The 19,569-nt window shown below is 37.6% G+C and overlaps 1 protein-coding gene across 2 annotated transcripts; it reads right to left on the bottom strand.

Annotated features, from left to right (window-relative positions):
- Positions 1-629: 629 nt before the first annotated feature.
- LOC122586104 (histone-lysine N-methyltransferase ATXR3) lies at positions 630-13,167 on the bottom strand. Of its 2 annotated transcripts, none has more exons than XM_043758210.1 (20): positions 13,044-13,167; positions 10,731-12,877; positions 10,524-10,580; positions 7,874-9,070; positions 7,095-7,453; positions 6,458-6,964; positions 6,270-6,370; positions 5,140-6,184; positions 4,491-4,562; positions 4,293-4,403; positions 4,112-4,212; positions 3,897-3,996; positions 3,709-3,804; positions 3,425-3,592; positions 3,001-3,126; positions 2,846-2,899; positions 2,517-2,764; positions 1,948-2,056; positions 1,566-1,868; positions 630-1,188 (listed from the first exon to the last, which is right to left on the bottom strand). In XM_043758210.1, the coding sequence occupies exons 2-20, from the start codon at positions 12,787-12,789 to the stop codon at positions 1,012-1,014; spliced, it is 6,990 nt and encodes a 2,329-aa protein (XP_043614145.1). In that variant the 5' UTR covers positions 12,790-12,877; positions 13,044-13,167; the 3' UTR covers positions 630-1,011. The 2 variants fall into 2 exon arrangements, with proteins under 2 accessions (XP_043614145.1, XP_043614146.1); XM_043758211.1 differs by having other exon boundaries at positions 13,036-13,167.
- Between the last annotated feature and the right edge of the window lie 6,402 nt (positions 13,168-19,569).

A 19,569-nucleotide genomic window follows, 5' to 3' on the forward strand; every position in this document is an offset into this window, starting at 1 on the left:
TTTAACCTTTAAATTCAATAAACATATATAGCCCCCTGAATTTTACATAAACTTTTTCTGAATTTTACATAATCCCCCTACTTTACCTAAACTAGATATTGCATGTTGTATCTGACATCTGCAGATTTTAAACATAAATTTATACCACATGTGAGAGACATAGCACCCCTGTTGGGTACATCGTGCAGATACTAAGGCTCTTTTTTAAGCAGGTTGGTAACATATAGATGCAAAAGAATAAGTAGAAGACGACGTTGGGAAAAATAGTGATGGCGGCTGTGACTGTCCGGTTGAATTTCACCGGCGGCTTATTACCAAAGTTCATTTCCGGAGTATGTTACCGGCGTTTGGCACCGACAATTGTTGGTGTTTGTTAGATGCTTTTGTAGTTTTGTTATTGGCTGTTGTTCCTTGGGTTCCTTATGAAGGAGAAAAGTTAAAGAGAAACATTTTTTAAAAAAATTTAGATTTCAATTCCTTTTAAATTAAATACTACTGACAACATTTCAGTTCTTTCAAAACATTCTACGATCCAAAAGATCCCTTAATATCCTGAATATCCGTAATAAATAAGCAGGTTCATATCATAATCAAGGCTATAAGAAAAAGAAAAATAAAGGTAGGCTATATCACAAATATGCTATGATAAATAACACAAAGATAAGGAGGATTAGCAACATATACACAAGTCAGACTATCGGACTAACAAAAATCAGTAAGAACCTCAAAAAAGATGACAACAAAGGCAAACATTTTCATCTTATGTTCCCTTTCCACTTCTAATATAATGAGGTAATAACTAAGAGAAAAAAAAAAAGAGAAAAAATTACTTATACTTCTTCACCTACCCAATAATGAATTACAAATTACAAAAACCTACAAGAGGGCAAAAAAGGAACTGTACATAAGAATGGAAGAAGCCGCTGGATTCACCTGCCCAGAATGCTTCTTCATATAAACCATAACCATCTGGAATGGAATCTACGGCTACATTCTGAAAGTTAAGAGTCGTTATCGGTCCCACATAGCTTGGAAAATAGGCGGTCTCTGCTTCAACCAATGTACCAAGTCTTTATCTAAAGGAGTGTTGTTTAACAATGAATCTAACATCGGACTACCAAAAACATTTGGGCAGCTCTTGAAAGACCATATTTTGTCCTTTGGCCATGCTTTTTGGGGCTGCTTCTCCTGAAAAACACAATACAGCATGCACAAATTATAGACTTGAACATTTAAAGGATTTAGTAGCTTTTACCCAAACTAGAGGCGGAAATTAATTTAGATGGTTACGACATCCTAGACTTGCTTTAATAAAAGTATAGAGAACAGTTAAAAAGGAAAAACAAAATAAAATAAAAGTATTATAATATAATATTAATACTTAAACTCGACAAAACTGATTTATTCATGAAATCCAAAAGTATTGATAGGTCCTGACTCTTCTTAATCCAATCCATTTGACCCGTTTCCTGACCCGGGCATTTCACCACCTCTAATCCTGAATGACTTGGTGAATTGTGCAACAAATATAACAATAAATGCAAAGTAAGGAACGTAAAACTGACCATCCTAGAAAGCATGGATTTCACGGTTCTTGGGCCATAGACTCGTTGTGGTGATGGTTTTGGGCTTTTAGTATAGAACGATCCAACCTCCGGTAATGATAAGCAACCCCTGCCGGCTCGAATGAGATTAAAATCTGGCTCTGCATAAGCTTGGTTATGCCAAAAGATCAGCTGCCCTAAACAGTAGTTCTTAGCATATGTTTTGCGGTATTCATGTAATCCTGGTCCTAATTTCTCAGCAGACTTTGGTCCGAGGTCAAGAGGACTAATATAAACAGGCGGGGATACTATCGTCTTATACTCCTACAATATGGTTTAGAAACAAAATAAGAATATATCAAGTCAACAAACTTACTCAAACCTTTTAAACAATTAAACTCACCTTCACCCTAAAAAAGTGCTTTGTGTGAGCATAAATGTGTATCAAGTCAGCAGCAGCATCATGTCGACATTTTAATGAACACTGAAGGTTTCGGACCTCATCCCGCAACCTGAAAGATAAACATAATTCAATATTATATACAGTATAGGTATCCAATTCGACGTAATTACAAATGGCATCATTTAAGATGTATTTCATTTCAAAAATATTAAATGAGTAAAAAAAAAATAACTAAAAAGGTAAAGGAGAAACAGGTTGAAAATGGAAGTCTTTTTTATAAATCCAAATTCCTAAATCTTCTTGTTCAGAAGTTCGATATAAATTTTTTCTCATAATAATTAAAACAGTTATAGTTACTTGTAATAGCAAAAAGAACTTATGATGAAAAACAATATGGATCAACCCATCCTGTTATGACCAGTACTAGAGATGACCTATTTCAGCCAGATCCACTTAACCATTTAGCCAACCAAACCTGTTTTGGCAATTACCCAACCTGTCCATCTTGCCACCTTTATTCACAATTCCAATAGAAAGGGAGCTCCTTCAGATGAGGATTTAATAATTACCATAGCAAAGATTTTCGAAGGGCCACTTGCGTATCGTCAGAAGAAGATGGATCATGAGCACGAATGCTGGACCTCAGTTCATCCAGGTGTCCATCTTCAAGATGAGGTGTGATGCATTGAATAAGTTCATCAACAACTGATCCCTCACCTTTCCAAAGGTAAGAAGCCACTTCTTTGGGAGTAAGCTTCTCTAACAATGGTGGAGCTCTCTTTGGATCTCCAAAAATGTTTTTCATCACATATCTCACCTATTATCACAACAATTAGTATTTGCTTATAACGTATTACTGAAGTCAAGTCAAGAGCTATGTGAAAGAAAAGAGAGTTACCTTGTCCAGTGTAAGAGCCAAATTCTGAATCCGTTGATTGAATACACCCTCAGCCTGTCACGATCGATAATAAACGAGAGGCCATGAGCTAAGGGGGAAGAAAAATCTCTGAATAAAAACAACAGCTAATGTAAGCTGAGATACTATTAATTTACCTGGATTTCAGCCTCGTTTCTCTCAGTATCCATGCATATATCTGTAAAGTATTTCTTCTTCTCTTCCAAATTATGAGTTAGAATCACTTCTGGAAGCTTAGTTCTTTCAAAATGAATGAACCTTACCTAAAAGATAAATATATTATTAGAAACGAGTCCGAGCAACTCATGAGAATTCCACTCGTTAAAAACTTGAGGTGGTAGTATGCGCAGGCCAGACAGGTGGATAACGGGTCAAGATAAGTTTGGTTTAAAACAATTCAATTTTTCGCTTGGATCAAAGCAGGATGAGCAAGATTGGGTTCAACATGTTTGACATGTTCCCCTTTTAACTATGAACTTAATGAAACTAATTGACCAGTGTGAAGGACATTCAAAAGTAAACAAAATCACAACTTCCACTGACATAAGAGAGAGATCTAACCACACGAGCAGAATACGCAATAAGCCAATCAGGAAGCCCACTAAGCAAACAACTACCAAGTCCTGCTTTGCTCAGTTCAATATAGTCTTCCTCTGATACAGAATTTAATTCACATGCCTCTAGCATCATCTGATGTCGATTAAGAATTCCATGGGATTCTTTGAGGACCTAGAAGAAAGAAAACCACGAAAAAAAATAATTGTAAATAATCATTCTACACAAGGCATGTGAAGTGATGAAAGCTGTATGTAAAAAGTTAGAAAACAGTCATTCATGGAACATACTTTCTGGAAAGCCCCTTCACCAGTCAAATTTAGAAAGCTCCCACGGCAAACTTGGCTGCCACATAAACAAACAGATGCCTCGTATTCTTCCTTACTCTGCCAATTTCAAAAAGAGACATAAGTCGCATTATCATCTAAACAGATCACATTTTTGACAAATGAATACTATAATTAGGGCAGATACAGACCTCTGTAACAGAGTTATAATCGAAAGTAACTTCTTCTCCATATACGATAGGGCGTACGCTATATATCCCAATTTGATACTGACCGTCAACAGCAGTAACTCTGATCTCAAGATAAAGCAGGAAGACTGTAATCAGCACTTCTCCAGTAGCAAAATGACACAAAAATGACTTAAAGCATATGAACTTCAATTTGGGTGGGGACTATATAAACTTACTTTGCTTCACAGTTTGGTCTACAGGAATGACATATCCGGCTAGCATAGTTGGCTTTATGCATTGCATCAACAACCACCAAGTCATAACCATCTCCATCTCCCTGTAAGAAAAGTTACAAAATCAGTGAGCCATAAATATGGTGAACGACATTTCATTAAAATAAACAAATCAGGCTATTACCTTTGGCCTCTCAAGATAGATGTTATAGAACTCTGGTGCCGGTTCTTTACTGTCTTTTTGCAAAGCACGAATACCATCTTGTTTCTCAAACCACCTCCAAGCAGGATAAACCTAAAGAATATGACTTGTTTAGAAAAATAGAACATATTATTAATATTGAATAGTAGGAAAATGTGGTATAACTTATGGCATTCGTACCTCTCCTAAGAACTCCACAACAAAATCATCCTCACTAAAACCAGCTTCTTTGTTACAGACAACACCAAGCCCCTGGTACAAGAAATGAATGATGACAGAAACAACAAAGCTCAAACAACAATCCCAATAAGAATTCAGATAGTATTACAATAGCATAGAGGTAGCACTTTTAACCCATGTATTATGATAAGTCATTAAGTCATTGGTTGTAAACTCTCTCTAATGGGTCAAACAAAGAAAAATTAGCTGAAGGGAACAGATCAAATAGGTTGTAAGTTATCCAAATTGTACATTTCTTGCATATAGCTGTTGTATAAAAGGATTTAAATTTAATGTTGTCAAAAAAAAAATAATAATAAATGACCTAAGATGTTAGCCTATAATCCTCCTAAAGAAGTGGCTGGCAGAACAGTGCAAAATGAATAATAGAAGAGATAAGGGAAACGTGACAAGGACAAGGTTGTATACACATATCAATCTTATCTTTGGGAAGATGAATTAGGCTAATATTTTAAGAATATTAATCATTATCATTTAAACGATATTTTTTGGTCTCATAATTTACTTGATTAACATACCAACCTAAGTACCTAACCCAGTCCCAGCCATCTTCCCCATTTGAAATATTATAGAATATATAAGGAGATACCTTTCTATAAGCAACATAATTGTCATCAGGACGGCTACTCATAGCCTTCAGCATATACTGACAAAGTTCTGATGTTCGTGTGTCTTGGTCTTCTTTTGCATTTTTAAGAATATCCTCGAGAACTTGCTTCAATGGATATTTCATAGGGGTATTACCAGTGCCCGTGAATGATCTGACTTGCTTATTCAAGGTACGGAGGAGCACATCTTCAATAAACACATGTTTATCCAAAAGATGCCAATCGGATTCCTCTGGCATGGAATCTAACAGAAGATTATGGGTATATGGATCTATGCCATAAACTTCCTGTTCTATCACTTCATCTCCAAGTTGCTTTCTAGGTTTATAATGTTTTACTTCAGGAAAATCCATGTCAGATTCCTCATTTCCGTTCTTTTGAGCAATGAGCTTCTCAGAATAGTCTTCAGGTAATGTAACTTGCATTTTCCTTTGCACACTTTCATGGTCTGTTACAATAACGTAGTGATCAATTACTTCATATTTCCTAGTAACTGGGGGAACAAGGCTCGCTTTTGTCATACGAGCACCCCATTCACGATCATCAGTCCAGGAATCGAATCCATCATCTGGACTGACACAACCATCCATTCTCAAGTCCCCTGGCCCGCTTTCTGATCGAGTTTCAAAGTCACTATTTGTACCAGAGGAGCTACTCTCACTATCTGTCTCTGTTTCTTCTGAAGACCGTGAACGATCATCAGATGTATCACTTCCAGAATCCATGGCTTTTCTGTTCAACTTGGATAGACGCCTTTTAATTTCGCGATCAGATGCATAATATCCAGGTTCAGTACCTCCATTGATAAATGACCCGCTACTTCTACCCGTGTACTTTCTTTCTCTATTGACCTTCTTTGACTTTGAGGAAGCGGAACTGAACCCTGGAGGCGAGTCATCTTTCCAATTCTTCATCATCGCATCTTTCTCGATGGAAAATTTAGAACGATCTTCTAAACTTGTGGCAAGGCGAATAAACAAGTTGATGATCCGATTCATATCTCTGGCATCACCCTTATTTTTCACCCTGGGGTCAAGTGTTTCGGAATAGTGAATATATAAAATTCAAAGAGTATACACAGAAAATAATAAATAAATTAAAAAGGACCTACTTTATCGCTTCCCGGCACATTCGTCTGATATCATCTTTTACAGAGCCCAAACCCCGACCAGCATAGTAACCACTTCTTATTTTACTCTCAATTTCAGCAACCTGGGCATCAAAAAACAAACGCAAAATCAGTTTTAGTGATAGCCAAGTGTCCGCAAAAGAAGCGTAATGTAAGGCAGTGATGTTTACTTTTGGAATGAAGAATTCAAACGTATTCTCCTTCATGATGTCCTTCAGACCAAGAGCTAGGAAATCTTTCATCCTCTTGTAACCATTTTCAGAGTTCTTCATTGCTAAACGCCTCAACTGAGCATCTCTAGATAGCATAGATGATGATTTTCTGGCATCAAAAACTTTAGAACGTTTGTACAAACTTCTTCTAAATAACTGATTTGATGCATCTCTCTTATCCAGACTTTCAAAATAATCTCTAAGCCCACTGGAATCTTCCACATGACTATCATAAGTTCTTCTGTCAGTCAATTGATGATTCCTAATTGTTGACTGTAAAGTCCGGGTCTTGACCCATATGATATTCGGAAAAATACGAGCCAAATCTTCAAATTGGCTGCAACCTCTAATATCTACTGATGATATACAAGGTAGCAATCTCAAAATTTCTTCAAGCATGTTAGAAGTTATTTCCGTGCACCCACGTAGAATTAAGGAAGTAACTTTCTCTTTATTATATCCATTCTGCAAAGAAAGAGAAGCTATAATTAAGATCACGGGCTAAACAAATACTTAAAAATAATGATGATATTAATGGAAAAGGGAAAAAGAAAGAAAGAAAAACATCAAGGACCAGAAGAGAAGATCAACCAACCATTATGTTGCGGATGATTGAGTCCGTGCAATTTGTGACTGAAGACAAGTCAGCTTGTCTAGAGATATCCTTGTAGAATGCTACAACAGATCTCCAGTGCTTACATGTCGAATTGGCATAAACAAGCGATTTTAGATCAGTTCTAAGGAAATGAAAAACTCTTGCCAGCACCTGTCCATCTAATTGTCCCCAGTTTTCATTCTCCGTCACAGAACCCATGCTTTTATCTTTGAAAAATGTAGCATCACTGCATAAATCTTCAAATGGAACTTCATGCTTTTCCAAGGCAGATGCATCATCTAATGTGTAGTCCCCATTGACTCCATCGTCCATAATCCAGGCTCTTTTGTTAGCTTGATCTGTGTGCACAAAGATCATATTATGTATTGAATAAATATGTAAAACTTATAGAGAAAAATAAACATCCAGGAAATATGCAATACATTGTCCAACATTTAGATCAAAAATATCAAATGGATTGTGAGGTAGACCAGTGAATAACTTCAGGATCACCACAAAATCTATGGACTACTGGGTCATCTCAAAACGGAAACTTGGGTACAATATTGTTCTTAGGAACAACTTTTCAGTGATCATTACATAGTATGGAAGTGTGGACAAAAAAAAACAGTACCTGTTTTTAAATATAAATTAGTAACTGTGGTGCAAGTGATTGACTGACTGGAATTAAACCAAGAAAATAAAAACACTAGACTAACATAGATGGCTATAAGGGAGAGACAAATCCAGCTGAGATTTGAAAGAGTTCTTAATAATACCTGAACTTGTGAATTTGCTAGTGAAGACTGAATTATACATGTTCTTCTCTATTTCTTTCCTTGGCTGTCTCAGGTTGATCCATGGGTCCAAAACCTCATTTATGGCTGCAGCAAACTCCCGACTTTTATACGATTTCATTATTAATTCATGAAGCTTTCCTCGAGTATAACCAATAAACTGGGGATGCAAACTGTTGAAGAGACTAGAGCTTGCATGTGTTCCACTGTGTACCACAGCTGTTGTTTCCAAACCTGAGGCTCCCGATGCACCACTAGAGTTCTCATTATCAATCAATTTTGTTCCATCTGATATAGAGGTAACCGGAACCCACAGTTTATCAAATTTTCTGAAAACACTACTATGCTTCTGAATGATACCTTGATCAGCCAAGACCTGAATTTCCGAAGATGACAATGGGCCCCGCTCATGACCAGCACCATCAAGATAAAACCATTCACCAAGATGTAATTGCAGGTCATCTTTGGTTGAAAGATGATCTTTTGGCATACTAACGGGCATGATGCTCTTTGAGGAGACATGTTGATGGCCATGTTCATTAGTACTTTTCCTTCGAGATACACTTTCCTCAGATGATCTTTTAGAATCACTAGCCGAACCGTAACGATGACTAGGCTTCGTCGAGTATCTTTCCTTTCCTCTACTTTTCGTGCGAGGTTCAGATACGAATGAACCATGGTCCTTAACGACGCACGTGTTTATCCTGATCACTGGAAGCATCATTCCTTTGACTCCCCTTAAACCAAAATATTTGGTTTGACTTGACCTGTAGTCAGTTGACTCGTCCGATGGGTTAAAACCCCAATAAGGAAGATCTAGTCGTCTACCATGAGACGAGTGATACAACTCATCTTTTTGATGCCTACGAGGGTCTTCATGCCCAGACTTTGGCATCTGACAGAGAGCATAGCCATCATTAAGGACAAACTTCTTTTTCACAAATCCATCCTGAGCAGCCTCACCAATCCTCTTCCAGTCCCCACCTTTGCAAGACAACTGACTGGAAAACCAGTCACCAAGATCTTCAGATTCATATGAATAATCCTTGTCAGAAGGTGCAGATCCAGTTGGCCTTATATCTGAAACTTCGTTCCATGGAAACTCGGGGTGACAAGATATGTCATCAATCATTTTCAGACAATCATGATCCCCAACCACACTTTGATAAAATGTGCCACCTGTGATTAAGCAAGCAAGACACTTATAAGAGTCACTTCCACATCATCAACTCCAATTTTTATGGGGGGTTTTAGTATTTTACATGTATAGATTGGTTACACAACTTTTCAAATTGTCCTATATATGCATCGTTAGGTATTTGGAAATTTGAACATCAAAAGCTTTTGGTAAATTCAATCATATCATATAGTATTTTCTTTGTGGAACAAAAAAAGTAAAATAAGCTTATATGATGCAATATAAATATAATATGAGCAAATGGAAGCCCTTTTTGAATCTCAAGAAATATTATAATAATAATACTAAATATACCACAAATAGATCAACCTGATCGAAAGAAGAGAAAAAAGAAAACTATCTTCGATGGTGAAACTTAAGATTCAGTATAGGCAGCTAATGGTTAACTGGGCTGCGAGGCTAAGCAATGGGAGGTACAAAAACTAAGATTCAACATACACTGTTAATAACATACACCTGGTTTAATTGACACGCTCGCAATGTTGAATCGGTGTCAAATAGTTACAGAAACTTCTTTTATTTTGGGTAAATGGATTTTACCCTGATTCACTTTATACATACCAACAAATTAAGTTCTAGCAGAATGGCTAAATACCAAACCGACTATTACAAAAAATGCTCATGAAAATGCAACTGCCCCTATCTCCAAGACACCGAGTACAAACCACTCGTGTCTACCTATGAATGTAACATAACGACTAGCTACAGTTTAAACAAGCCTATTACATTGTTTGAATTACTGCAGTTGGTGACTTCCAAGTGTCCATAAACTCTTCAACAAGGCTATTGATACTCCATACCAAATGCGACTATACAATGGTAGAATTCCTATATGCCGTTATATTTTAGAGTTGTTTCCCGAAACCAACATAACTATAAGAATATTACTTTATTGGCGCTCAATGCATATAATTCTTTGGGAGAAATATGAATCTTTAAATAGTATTAATATAATTGTTGCCAGTAGATGCATACAGATGTCCAGCTATGCAGTTTTCAAGTAAACATGGAAAATGAAAACAAAGCAAGTATAGATCTAATCCAGGTAAAATCACGGTATCATTAGACATACATAACCGCTCATATGACCTATGATATAACATGATCATGTGAATCCAAATGTAAAGCATATCACTATCTGCAACGTGTAAGGCTCTCTTTTAAAGTATTACTTTTCTTCCCGTTTGAGTTTAATAGTTAAAAATTTTAAAACTTTACATGAGAAATTTTAAAACTTTACATTAGAAATTCACTTGCATATATATTCCTCGAGGAAACAAGGAAAGATGACAGCTAGAGATAAACTTGACAAAATTCAACCATCTAAATAAATCATAATATCTGCATAACAATGATGACATTGCATTTGAGATGGCAACTAATGAGCAGAATTCGCTTCCTTTAAGGGAGTGAATATCAAAAACAATATAGTACCTTCGGGATACTCCCCTCTTTGTAGCTCACCATGGGCAAATGTCATTTTTAGCACTTCTGCGAAAAATTAAATTTCAGATTGATGAATACAAAATAAAGATAAGAATAAAAAATCAATATATATAACTACCTCACAAAATCTCCTAAAATTAACTGATAATTAACGGTATCTGAAAAGAAGAAAAAAGAAAAGAAAAACACAATTACCAGCTACTGTCTCAAGTTCTCTGCCAGGAATACTGGGAAAACCATCAAAAAGTGATTTAACTCTTTCATCGATTCGAAGATCTTCTTGAGACTCTATATCATGACCTGTTTCTGAAGAAATGTCCAATTCGACTGCCTTATTAGTCGGAAGGAACTCACCCGCCTCTACTAACAAATTTCCAGGAGCTTCTGGGGGACTGGCCAGCTCAGTAGTGACACCGTCAACAAAGCTGCAAGGGAAATTAGCCGTCACTAAAGGAGAAACTGCATTTTCAACAGTTACCCATCTTTGACTGTCCAGGTGTTTAATCAAGTGATCTGAAACAAGGAAACCTTCCTCCACAAGAATCTTTAGGTCACATAATCTAGATGGTCCCTGTTCCACACCCAGATGATCCAAGTAAAACCATTTTCCACTTGTTGACACTGATGTCTCTGCTTCAGAAGCATGTGGCGGAGTATCACATATATCCATGTCTTCTTCCATTGAAAGCAGTTCCTCATTAGCAGCAGCAGCTCCATTGACTTCCTGGACATGCTTCAAGTCTTCTCTGTAACTACTCTTTTCAACAGATCCATCACAAGTATCCGAAGCGACTCGTATTTCAGATTCTTTAGCCAAGATTTGTGTCTCTTTTCCACTAGGATTCACTTTCTCTTCTTGGCTTCTACTCTCATAATGACTCTTCCTTTTTTCACTAGACCCAGTCTTTCGATTCCCCTCCCGGTAATTATTAGACCTACCACGATTATGTGGTGAGGATTCCGTTAAACTTGGAGTTCGCTCCCTACGGTCATAACCACGAGCTTGCTCGTGTGGTGATCGTTCAGAATAGCTAGGGCTCCGGTTTCTGTAATCATAATGACGATTTCTACCGTAAGGTGACCTATCACGACGAACTGGGCTCCTGTGGTCATGATCACGATACTCGTTCTGGCGAGGCCGATCATGTGGGGACCGTTCAGAAGGACGTGGACTGCTATTATACCTGTCATAAGCTGGCCGAGAAGACAATGGAGACTCACAGTTCCTTGAGGAGTACCTTTCGGATGCAATACTCCGAACATTAGCAGAATTCTTGTAAGAGTGATCCGTGGTGTACGTCACCCTGCTGCCATCATCAGAAAGTCTCCTGCTTTTATACGGTGTGTAATCATTAAACTCACCATGGTATTTCCTGTCACTGTTATCAGTATGAACATTATTCCGTTTCAAACGATTCCCCAACGGAAATTCCCTTCCATGAGTTTTACCATTGCTGAATTCATTCCCATCCTCATCTACAATCTTTGATACAGCCCTCACAGGTCTTTCTCTACTGTTGTTATTATTACTTTCCCACCTTGCAGCCTTCTTACTACTAGTAACATACCCCTGGTTCCCATTTCTGTGGCCCGTCTCTTTTTCACCAAAATACTTACTTGCAGAGGGTGTCCTGCCATGTTCCGGTTTACGCCTTGCAGCCTTCTTCTTACTAGCATTATACTGATTGCCCTGCTGCCATCTATCCGGAATAAACTCACCTTTCTCCACCTCATCTTTACCACCTCCGTATTCAGACCCATCATAATCCCTCCTCCTATTATTACCACTCGAATACTCTCCTTTCCGCCACTTTCCAGGAACAAACTCTCCCTTTTCGACGTCCCCTTTCCGCCACCTATCGGTATAAAACTCACCCTTTTCTACCTCACTCCGAATCTCATACCTCCTATGTGAAGAAGCTTTCTCAGAAACATATTCCTCCTCTTCCATATCCCATGTACCCAATTCACCTTCTTCAACCTCATCCTTATTGTTAATATTACTATGCCAGTTCCCGTTACCATTCGCAGCGAAATCGTCATCTTCGTCTATATAATTCTCATTATCATTATCTTCACTACTATAATTATCATTATTATTACTATCATAACTATTAAACCTATCTCTTCTACTACTATTACTACTCGCAAACTTCATTTTGCTCTTCATAATCACCACTTTCTTATCTTCATTACTACGAAATGTCTCCAGCCGCAACGAAGAAGCAACACATGCAACACCTCCATCTCCCATGGAAATTCTTTCAAACAAATTTATTTCTTTTATTCACCAGGACTCTCTATACTCATACTTGTATATCTTTCTTCAACTGAAAACCTCCCTGCAAATTAATAATACAAAATTAATCAATATTCAATCCTAAACACAAATGTAGGGTTTTGGTACATATATTATATATACATATGCCATATACATATATATGTAGACCAAATTGAAAGCGAAAAAAAGTCAAAATAAGTCAAAATTGGAAACCCTAACAAACGCACGAGCACGAATTCGCTGGATCGGAACGTAACGAATCTTCACTAGGTTTTATTTGAGAGTTGATTGAATAGATCGATTAAGAAAAAGATATAAAGATATGTGTGTTTATATATGTATATATATATGTATATGTATACGTAATTATATAGGCAGAGAGAGAGAGAGGGAGCTAAAGATTAAATCTGTGTTTTTGAAACAAAAAGAAAATGATTTGAGAGTTGCGGTGAGGGAGACGAACACAAAATTAGATTATATAAATAAATAAATAAAAGTTAGAAGTTTTTTTCTCTACTTATTTTGTTTTTTTGGTTGGAATGACAGAAGTATTATTTATGAGTTTAACCCCTTTGGTCTTTTTATCTACATTCATCACCAAATATACATAGACTTAGAAAGGAATTCGTATTGGTATCATACCTTTTCATAATTTTACCATTAAATATTCATTTAAAAATTAAATTTTATATGAAAATTAGAAAATTGACCTAAACACATTGTGATCCGAATTGAACATGATATGTTTTAATTATGTTTTAAAAAAACACAATTTGTTTTTATTGTGTAATCTAAAACACATTGTGTTACGTTTTAAATGATAGAATCGTCTTTTTCATCTTCTTTTTAAATATATGGATACTTGCAACTATATATACACACACATATATATATATAAAACAAAAGCCAAACAAATATATAAAAAAAAAAAAAAAAGAAAGAAAGAAAAGTCATCAGTGGCCCCACTAATACTCTCTCTCTCTCTATCCGTCTTCACCCATCGACTGGTGGATGGCCGTTAATGAATAGCCCGTCGACGAGGGGGCTGTGAACCTCTTCCTCATCGAAGAGGTTGTGGATGGGGGGTCGATGAACATGTTATCACCAGCCTAACAAGCAAAGTTTTTGACATTCAAAAAAGGAGTTAAATGAAATAATGGTCTATGTGGTTTTCCAATTTTCGTATCGAAAGTCTCTCCGTAATATTCTTATGACGTGTTTAGTTGTAGAAAACATCTTTGTTTTCCATTTTTATTTTACAAGAAAACATGGATAACAAAAAAAAACCTTCAAATTAAAGTTTTCCAAAAATATTTTCCAAGAAAACATAAAACAATGTTTTCCAAATTTTAATAGAATATTAGAAAAAACTTTTTATTGTTTTCCAATTAATATATTTTCAATTTTCTAAGTTTTTAAAACCTTAAATTATATTAACTCTCCCCCTAAGTCCGCGTCCATGAACATTGCTGATTCTAACATAGATCATACTTCATGTATCGTATTGTAATATTCTATGGAAGCAAGTGTTTTTTCAAGTTGCATCAACAATGTTCATAGCACTTAATCCAAGTTAAAGATGAGCATTGAAGATAAAAGACCAAGCTGGGAGTAAAAGTTAGCTTGGGATTACAAGTCAACTTGGAAGCACTTAGAAGAAAGTTTAGACAATTGGCTCAATTTGTGTCCGATAATCAAGTGTAGATCCAACCTGGAATCAAGATAAAGATGAATGGTGACTAGGCACGATCCTAGGATCCAGGTTGGCGGTTTGGATTACATATGTGTGTTCAAACTCTTATTGGCTGAAAGAAGACACGTGACAATATTTGGGGACCATAAGTACTATGAATGGGCAAGATCAAATATTCCTTCTAACCTGCCTGCTCTGATACCACTTATAAGTCCCAACTACGAATAGATAAGTGATGAAGACACCTCTATGTCAATGGTGAGTGTACTTTGCAACACTTTCACTTAATCTAGATGTGACCAGTTTAGAGTGAACAGTGTACCAGGTTAACTGGAGTTAGTCTTATTAAGGTGACAAGTCGAATAAGTAAATACAATGCAATAATGTAAAGTATAAGTAAAGTAAATTGGTGAGACAATATGTAATTTTTCAAGTGTATTTTATTTATTGATTGTTAAATAAAATACAAGGTTCAGTTTTCCTTGAACTTGGCCAGTTTTCCTTCTCTTGGCAACAGATGAAATTGGCTGCTTATCCTCTAAATCAAGGTTCAGTCTTTCTTCAACATTTTCCTTGAACTTGATAAGGTTCTGCAATGCATATTCCCAACCTTTTTCAACTTTGTTTTTGTGTTGCTTCTTCTCCAACAAGCTTAGCATCTCCACATGCTCTGAATGACCATACTGATAGACATCAAGGTTCTCAGTTGTTCTTTTGGGTCCACCAAAGTATTGAATCTTAACCACTAAATGTTTGGCACCAGGTTTAATCGAAACCTTCACATTAGTGATCTTACCTTTATTGTGCCTTCGACGCTGTACATCAGATAAGTATGTGCGAGCCTCTGATTCATTGGTCAGCTTGATCTTGCTCGTGCTCAGTTTGTGAGTAGCAGCTCGAATGTCTTCAGTTGTGGGTTCAGATGGTTCTACCCAAGTCCTCAGGTTTGCATCTCTTGACAAAGCTTTTTGTTTTCTTCCCTTGGACTTGGGTGGATTCAATACATGTTTGACTACTTTCTTTACTTGTTCAGTTCTTTTGAGAATCCCTTCAATTCGTGTCTTCTTAGCCCTTTCGACTGATACGTTTAAGCATCATAATCAGCTTCATCATCCCTATAATGTTTATCCAGTTCAACCTCCAGCATTTCTCTCAAGGCATTAACAATCTTTGGATCTTCTTTGATCTTTATATATTCCGTCAGTTGTATGCCAAGAAGTTGTGCATCAGTGGTCTCAACAAGAATAGGAGAGAGAGTTTTCCTTGATTCAAACTGGTTAGCTTTCATTTGTTTCTTTCTCTCCTTAATGACATACCCAATTCTTGCCAGCTTCTGGCTTTCACTTTCGGTTACTGGAGGCAACTGATCAACATTTCCAGTTTCTAACATTGGTGCATCAGTGGCCAGCTTTAGAGAATCATCAGTGGCAATTGCATTCCCTTTGTCAACATTCCCCCTATCAACTACATCCTCAAACTGTTCAATATGTCCACCAGCTTCAGTACTGGTGGCAACAACAACCTGACTAGCATCAGTGCTAGTCTCAGATCTTACCACTATTTCTTTCCCAGATCTTAGAGTTTCAACCGGCTTGGGTGCAAGAACAGATCTTTCCCCCTTGGCAGCATCTAGTCCTTTGCGAATGGCTTCAAAATCTGAGGGACTAGATGGTAAGCGACCTAGAGGCTGCCACAACTCCATGTTCTTGCACTCCTTGAAGACTCCACAAACTATGCGAACTGTCCTCCAAAGATGGTTGATTTCTTGTGACTGAACCAAAACATTGTCATTTGTTTCGTTTTGGCTAGCCTGAATTGCTTTAAATACGTTCAAGTCATCTGGGGAGAGCCCAGTTGCAGTCACTTCCTTCACAACTTCCTTTTCCTTGACAGCTTCAGTTGTCAATTTGTCAATAGCAGTGGTGTGATCAGATTTCTTGCTGGCCAGTGTATCAAGACTGCACCTCAACTGATTGATCTTAGATGTAATTGGGGTGAGATCAACCTGGGGCGCTGCAGTCTTGGTGATCTCAGATATCACCTTTTCTATCAAATTTTGTTCTCGTGCAGCCAAGGTATCTTCGATTTTCTGACCAACTGAAGAGGCCAACTGGTTGCCAAGCTCAACTACATCCAGACCAGGTTTTTCAACATGGACTTTAACCTGTCTTTCCAATTCTTTCAACTCAACCTCTGATGATCTGACAGTGTTGCTTAGCAGGTTGGTGATGGATGTATGTACCTTAGATTGAGTGAGGTCAAAAGCTTCTTTTAAAGAAGTAGCCAGTGTGTTGCAGCTGATGACCAACTCGTTGAGCTTTTGAAATACCAAGTCCTCATTGACTGAGAACTTATTGATCCCCAAATCAACCACCTTAACATTTGTCATGTGATCCTTGTGGTATTTGGAGAGGGACTTGGCATTCTTGTCCAATTTCTTTTGAATATCCTCCACCCTTGTTAATAGGTTTGAGATATCAGCCTGGAAAGACACGAACTGGCTGTCCAGTGACGGAGGGGAAGGTGCCACTAGACCTTCTTGAAATGCAACAAACACAACTGGAGGAGGTACAGTAAGTAATGGTTCTCCGGTTGTTGTTGCACCAGCTGAAGGAATAGGAGGGGTTGTAGAAAGAAAGGGAAGAGATTCAAATTGTCGTTCATGCTGAGAATGCTCAGGTGTGAACGACGGCGATGGTGGAGCTAGAATGTGTCTATTTCTAGGCACATTCTTAAAGGAAAGTAACTGGCGAGAGGCGAATTGTGGAATTTCTTGTAAGGTGGGGAAGTTAAGTGATGAAACTGAAACTTGATGATCTAGGGGTTGACCAGGAAAGGAAGGGAGCTGATCATGTACAGAGGCATAAACCATTTCCTGGTCAGATTCTGTCTCAGATGAGTCCGAAGACTCAAGCTGAAACTCACCCTCATCTATGCCTAGATCCATAAATGTTGGGGGTGGCTGAACAAGTTGTTCAGACTCCTGATGACCAGTTTGAGTTTCCTCAATGGTTTCATCAGTTCTAGGATCCGTTGCCGAAGCATCTTCTCCCTGGAAAGAGGTCACTGGAGCCTCAACTACAACTGCTCTTTCCTCAGTTGCAATATCATGGGCTTTAGATTCTGCAACCACGATCACTGGCTGTGACTGGCCAGATGTAGCAAGTTCCGATTTGTTCCTTTGATTCTTAGTCGACCTTCTTGCCTTTGGAACAACCTGGATACCTGTTGGGAGATCTCCAGGTTCTGCAACAGTCACAATACCAGCAGACGAACTGGTGGGTCCCTCATTATTTTGAGGCCCGCCCAGTTGTCTTTCTGACTCACCTAGTCGTAGTGCATCAGTTTTAGAGAATGCCAGCAACATTCTCGGAGCAATCTGGACCTCATCAGATGTGGACACAAGGTTGTCCAGATTCCTCAACAATTCTGGCACAGAGTATAAAGATTGTGTATTTTTGTATTCTTCTCTGCCCAGAATTAGCTTAAAACAAAGAGATAGAAATCGCGAGAAGGGTATGCAGGGACCCCTGTTACCTTTCAACTTGAAGACAAGGCTTCTGAACAATATGTTCGCGAAATCTACCCTCAATCCATTCCACAAGCAGTATGCCATCTCTGCTTGAAAGGAGTTGATCTGGTCCAAACCACCAGAACTCCCACCCAAACTTTCAACCAAGTAGACCATAAGGTACTTCCAGGATGGAGAGAGACCTTTCATAGTCATGGGTCCCTTGGTTCGTAACACTCCCTTCTCCATTACTTCCTCGTTTCCCATATCAAGAAGCACCCGGCGAAAATTGATGTTCTGGGAGATTACAACTGGAGATTTACCTTGTCTCCAGTAGTTGAGGTTAAGGGCATCCCTCAACGTATCAGTAGAGATGGTACACGAGACTGGCCCATCCTTTAAAGTGAAGGAAATGGATGAGCAGTCATCTGAAATGGTGGCCGTATACCAGAACTCACATAAGTAGTCATGATATAACTTATGTGGGTTCAAAGAAAAACAATCGCCAAGGGGAGAATTACGAAGAAAAGATTGGATTCTCCAAATGAGTGAATCGGCATATTGTTGCCCTTTCAAGGAAGCCAATGGGTTGTTAGGATTTAATTTAATCAATTTAGGATTTGGACAACCCACGGCTGGATGAGTGTTCTCAGATGGAACATACTCAACTGAGAGCAAGTTAACATCACGAGAACGAGAAGAAGATGAAGATTTAGGAGCCATTTAATTTGATTGGAAACTGAAAATGAGAATTTTGGAATTAGGGTTCTTGATTTATTGAAAAGAGAGAGAAAGGAAGCGATTTTGATGATTGAAGAGTAAATGAAGGAATTTTTGTGCGAAGTAAATGATAAATGATTTTGGTGGGGGTATATATAGTCAATAAAATATTACCAACATATATACGAAAAGATATTTTAATCCCCAAATTTTCGAAATCGTTTATAAATTTGATTTTTAGAAAATTTGAAATTCAAAAACATTTAATACCTTCCATCAAGCATTTAATGCTATGACAGCTGGTATTCCCACGCACCCATTAACTTCAACAATCCCCATAAAAAGTGCATTCTTTTTCAACAAAAAGTCTTGACACGTAAGACATGTCAGGTGACGGTTGTGAGTGTGTTACAAACACTCGAGTACCATCACGTGTCACAAGTATTGACCAAGTAAAACATAACGTTATGGAATCTGGTTGACCACCAGTTTAAGACAAGACCAAACTAGCATACTGAGAAGATTTTCCAAATGCCAGTTTCAACTAAGAGATTCACCAGTTGCATTTTTCAATATAAAAAAGAATTTTAATTGGAAAAGTATTTTGAGTCTTTCCCCCTAAAAATGTGATCCATTTGATCAAGTATTGGTCTTTGAGTACATCAAGGAGTTCAATCTCCAACCAATCAAGGATCACCTGGACCATCCTCAACTTGAGGGCCTCTCTAGTCTAATAAGGATTTAACATACCTAGTTCACTGATGAGATGTTTAAAAGTTTTCTCATCAAGAGGCTTCGTAAAAACATCAGCTAACTATTTATCAGTTGG

This window comes from Erigeron canadensis, chromosome 1 (genome assembly GCF_010389155.1).
Source record: "Erigeron canadensis isolate Cc75 chromosome 1, C_canadensis_v1, whole genome shotgun sequence".
Classification (NCBI taxonomy): Eukaryota; Viridiplantae; Streptophyta; class Magnoliopsida; order Asterales; family Asteraceae; genus Erigeron; species Erigeron canadensis.

What these genes read in the sequence shown, in the direction of transcription:
- LOC122586104 (XM_043758210.1), bottom strand. Translation starts at nt 12,789, where the DNA reads ATGGGAGATGGAGGTGTTGCATGTGTTGCTTCTTCGTTGCGGCTGGAG. An exon ending in TCTATCTTGAGAGGCCAAAG is followed by an intron (nt 4,213 to 4,292) that starts GTAATAGCCTGA and finishes CTTTTCTTACAG; the next exon opens with GGAGATGGAGATGGTTATGA. An exon ending in ATTATAACTCTGTTACAGAG is followed by an intron (nt 3,805 to 3,896) that starts GTCTGTATCTGC and finishes TGAAATTGGCAG; the next exon opens with AGTAAGGAAGAATACGAGGC.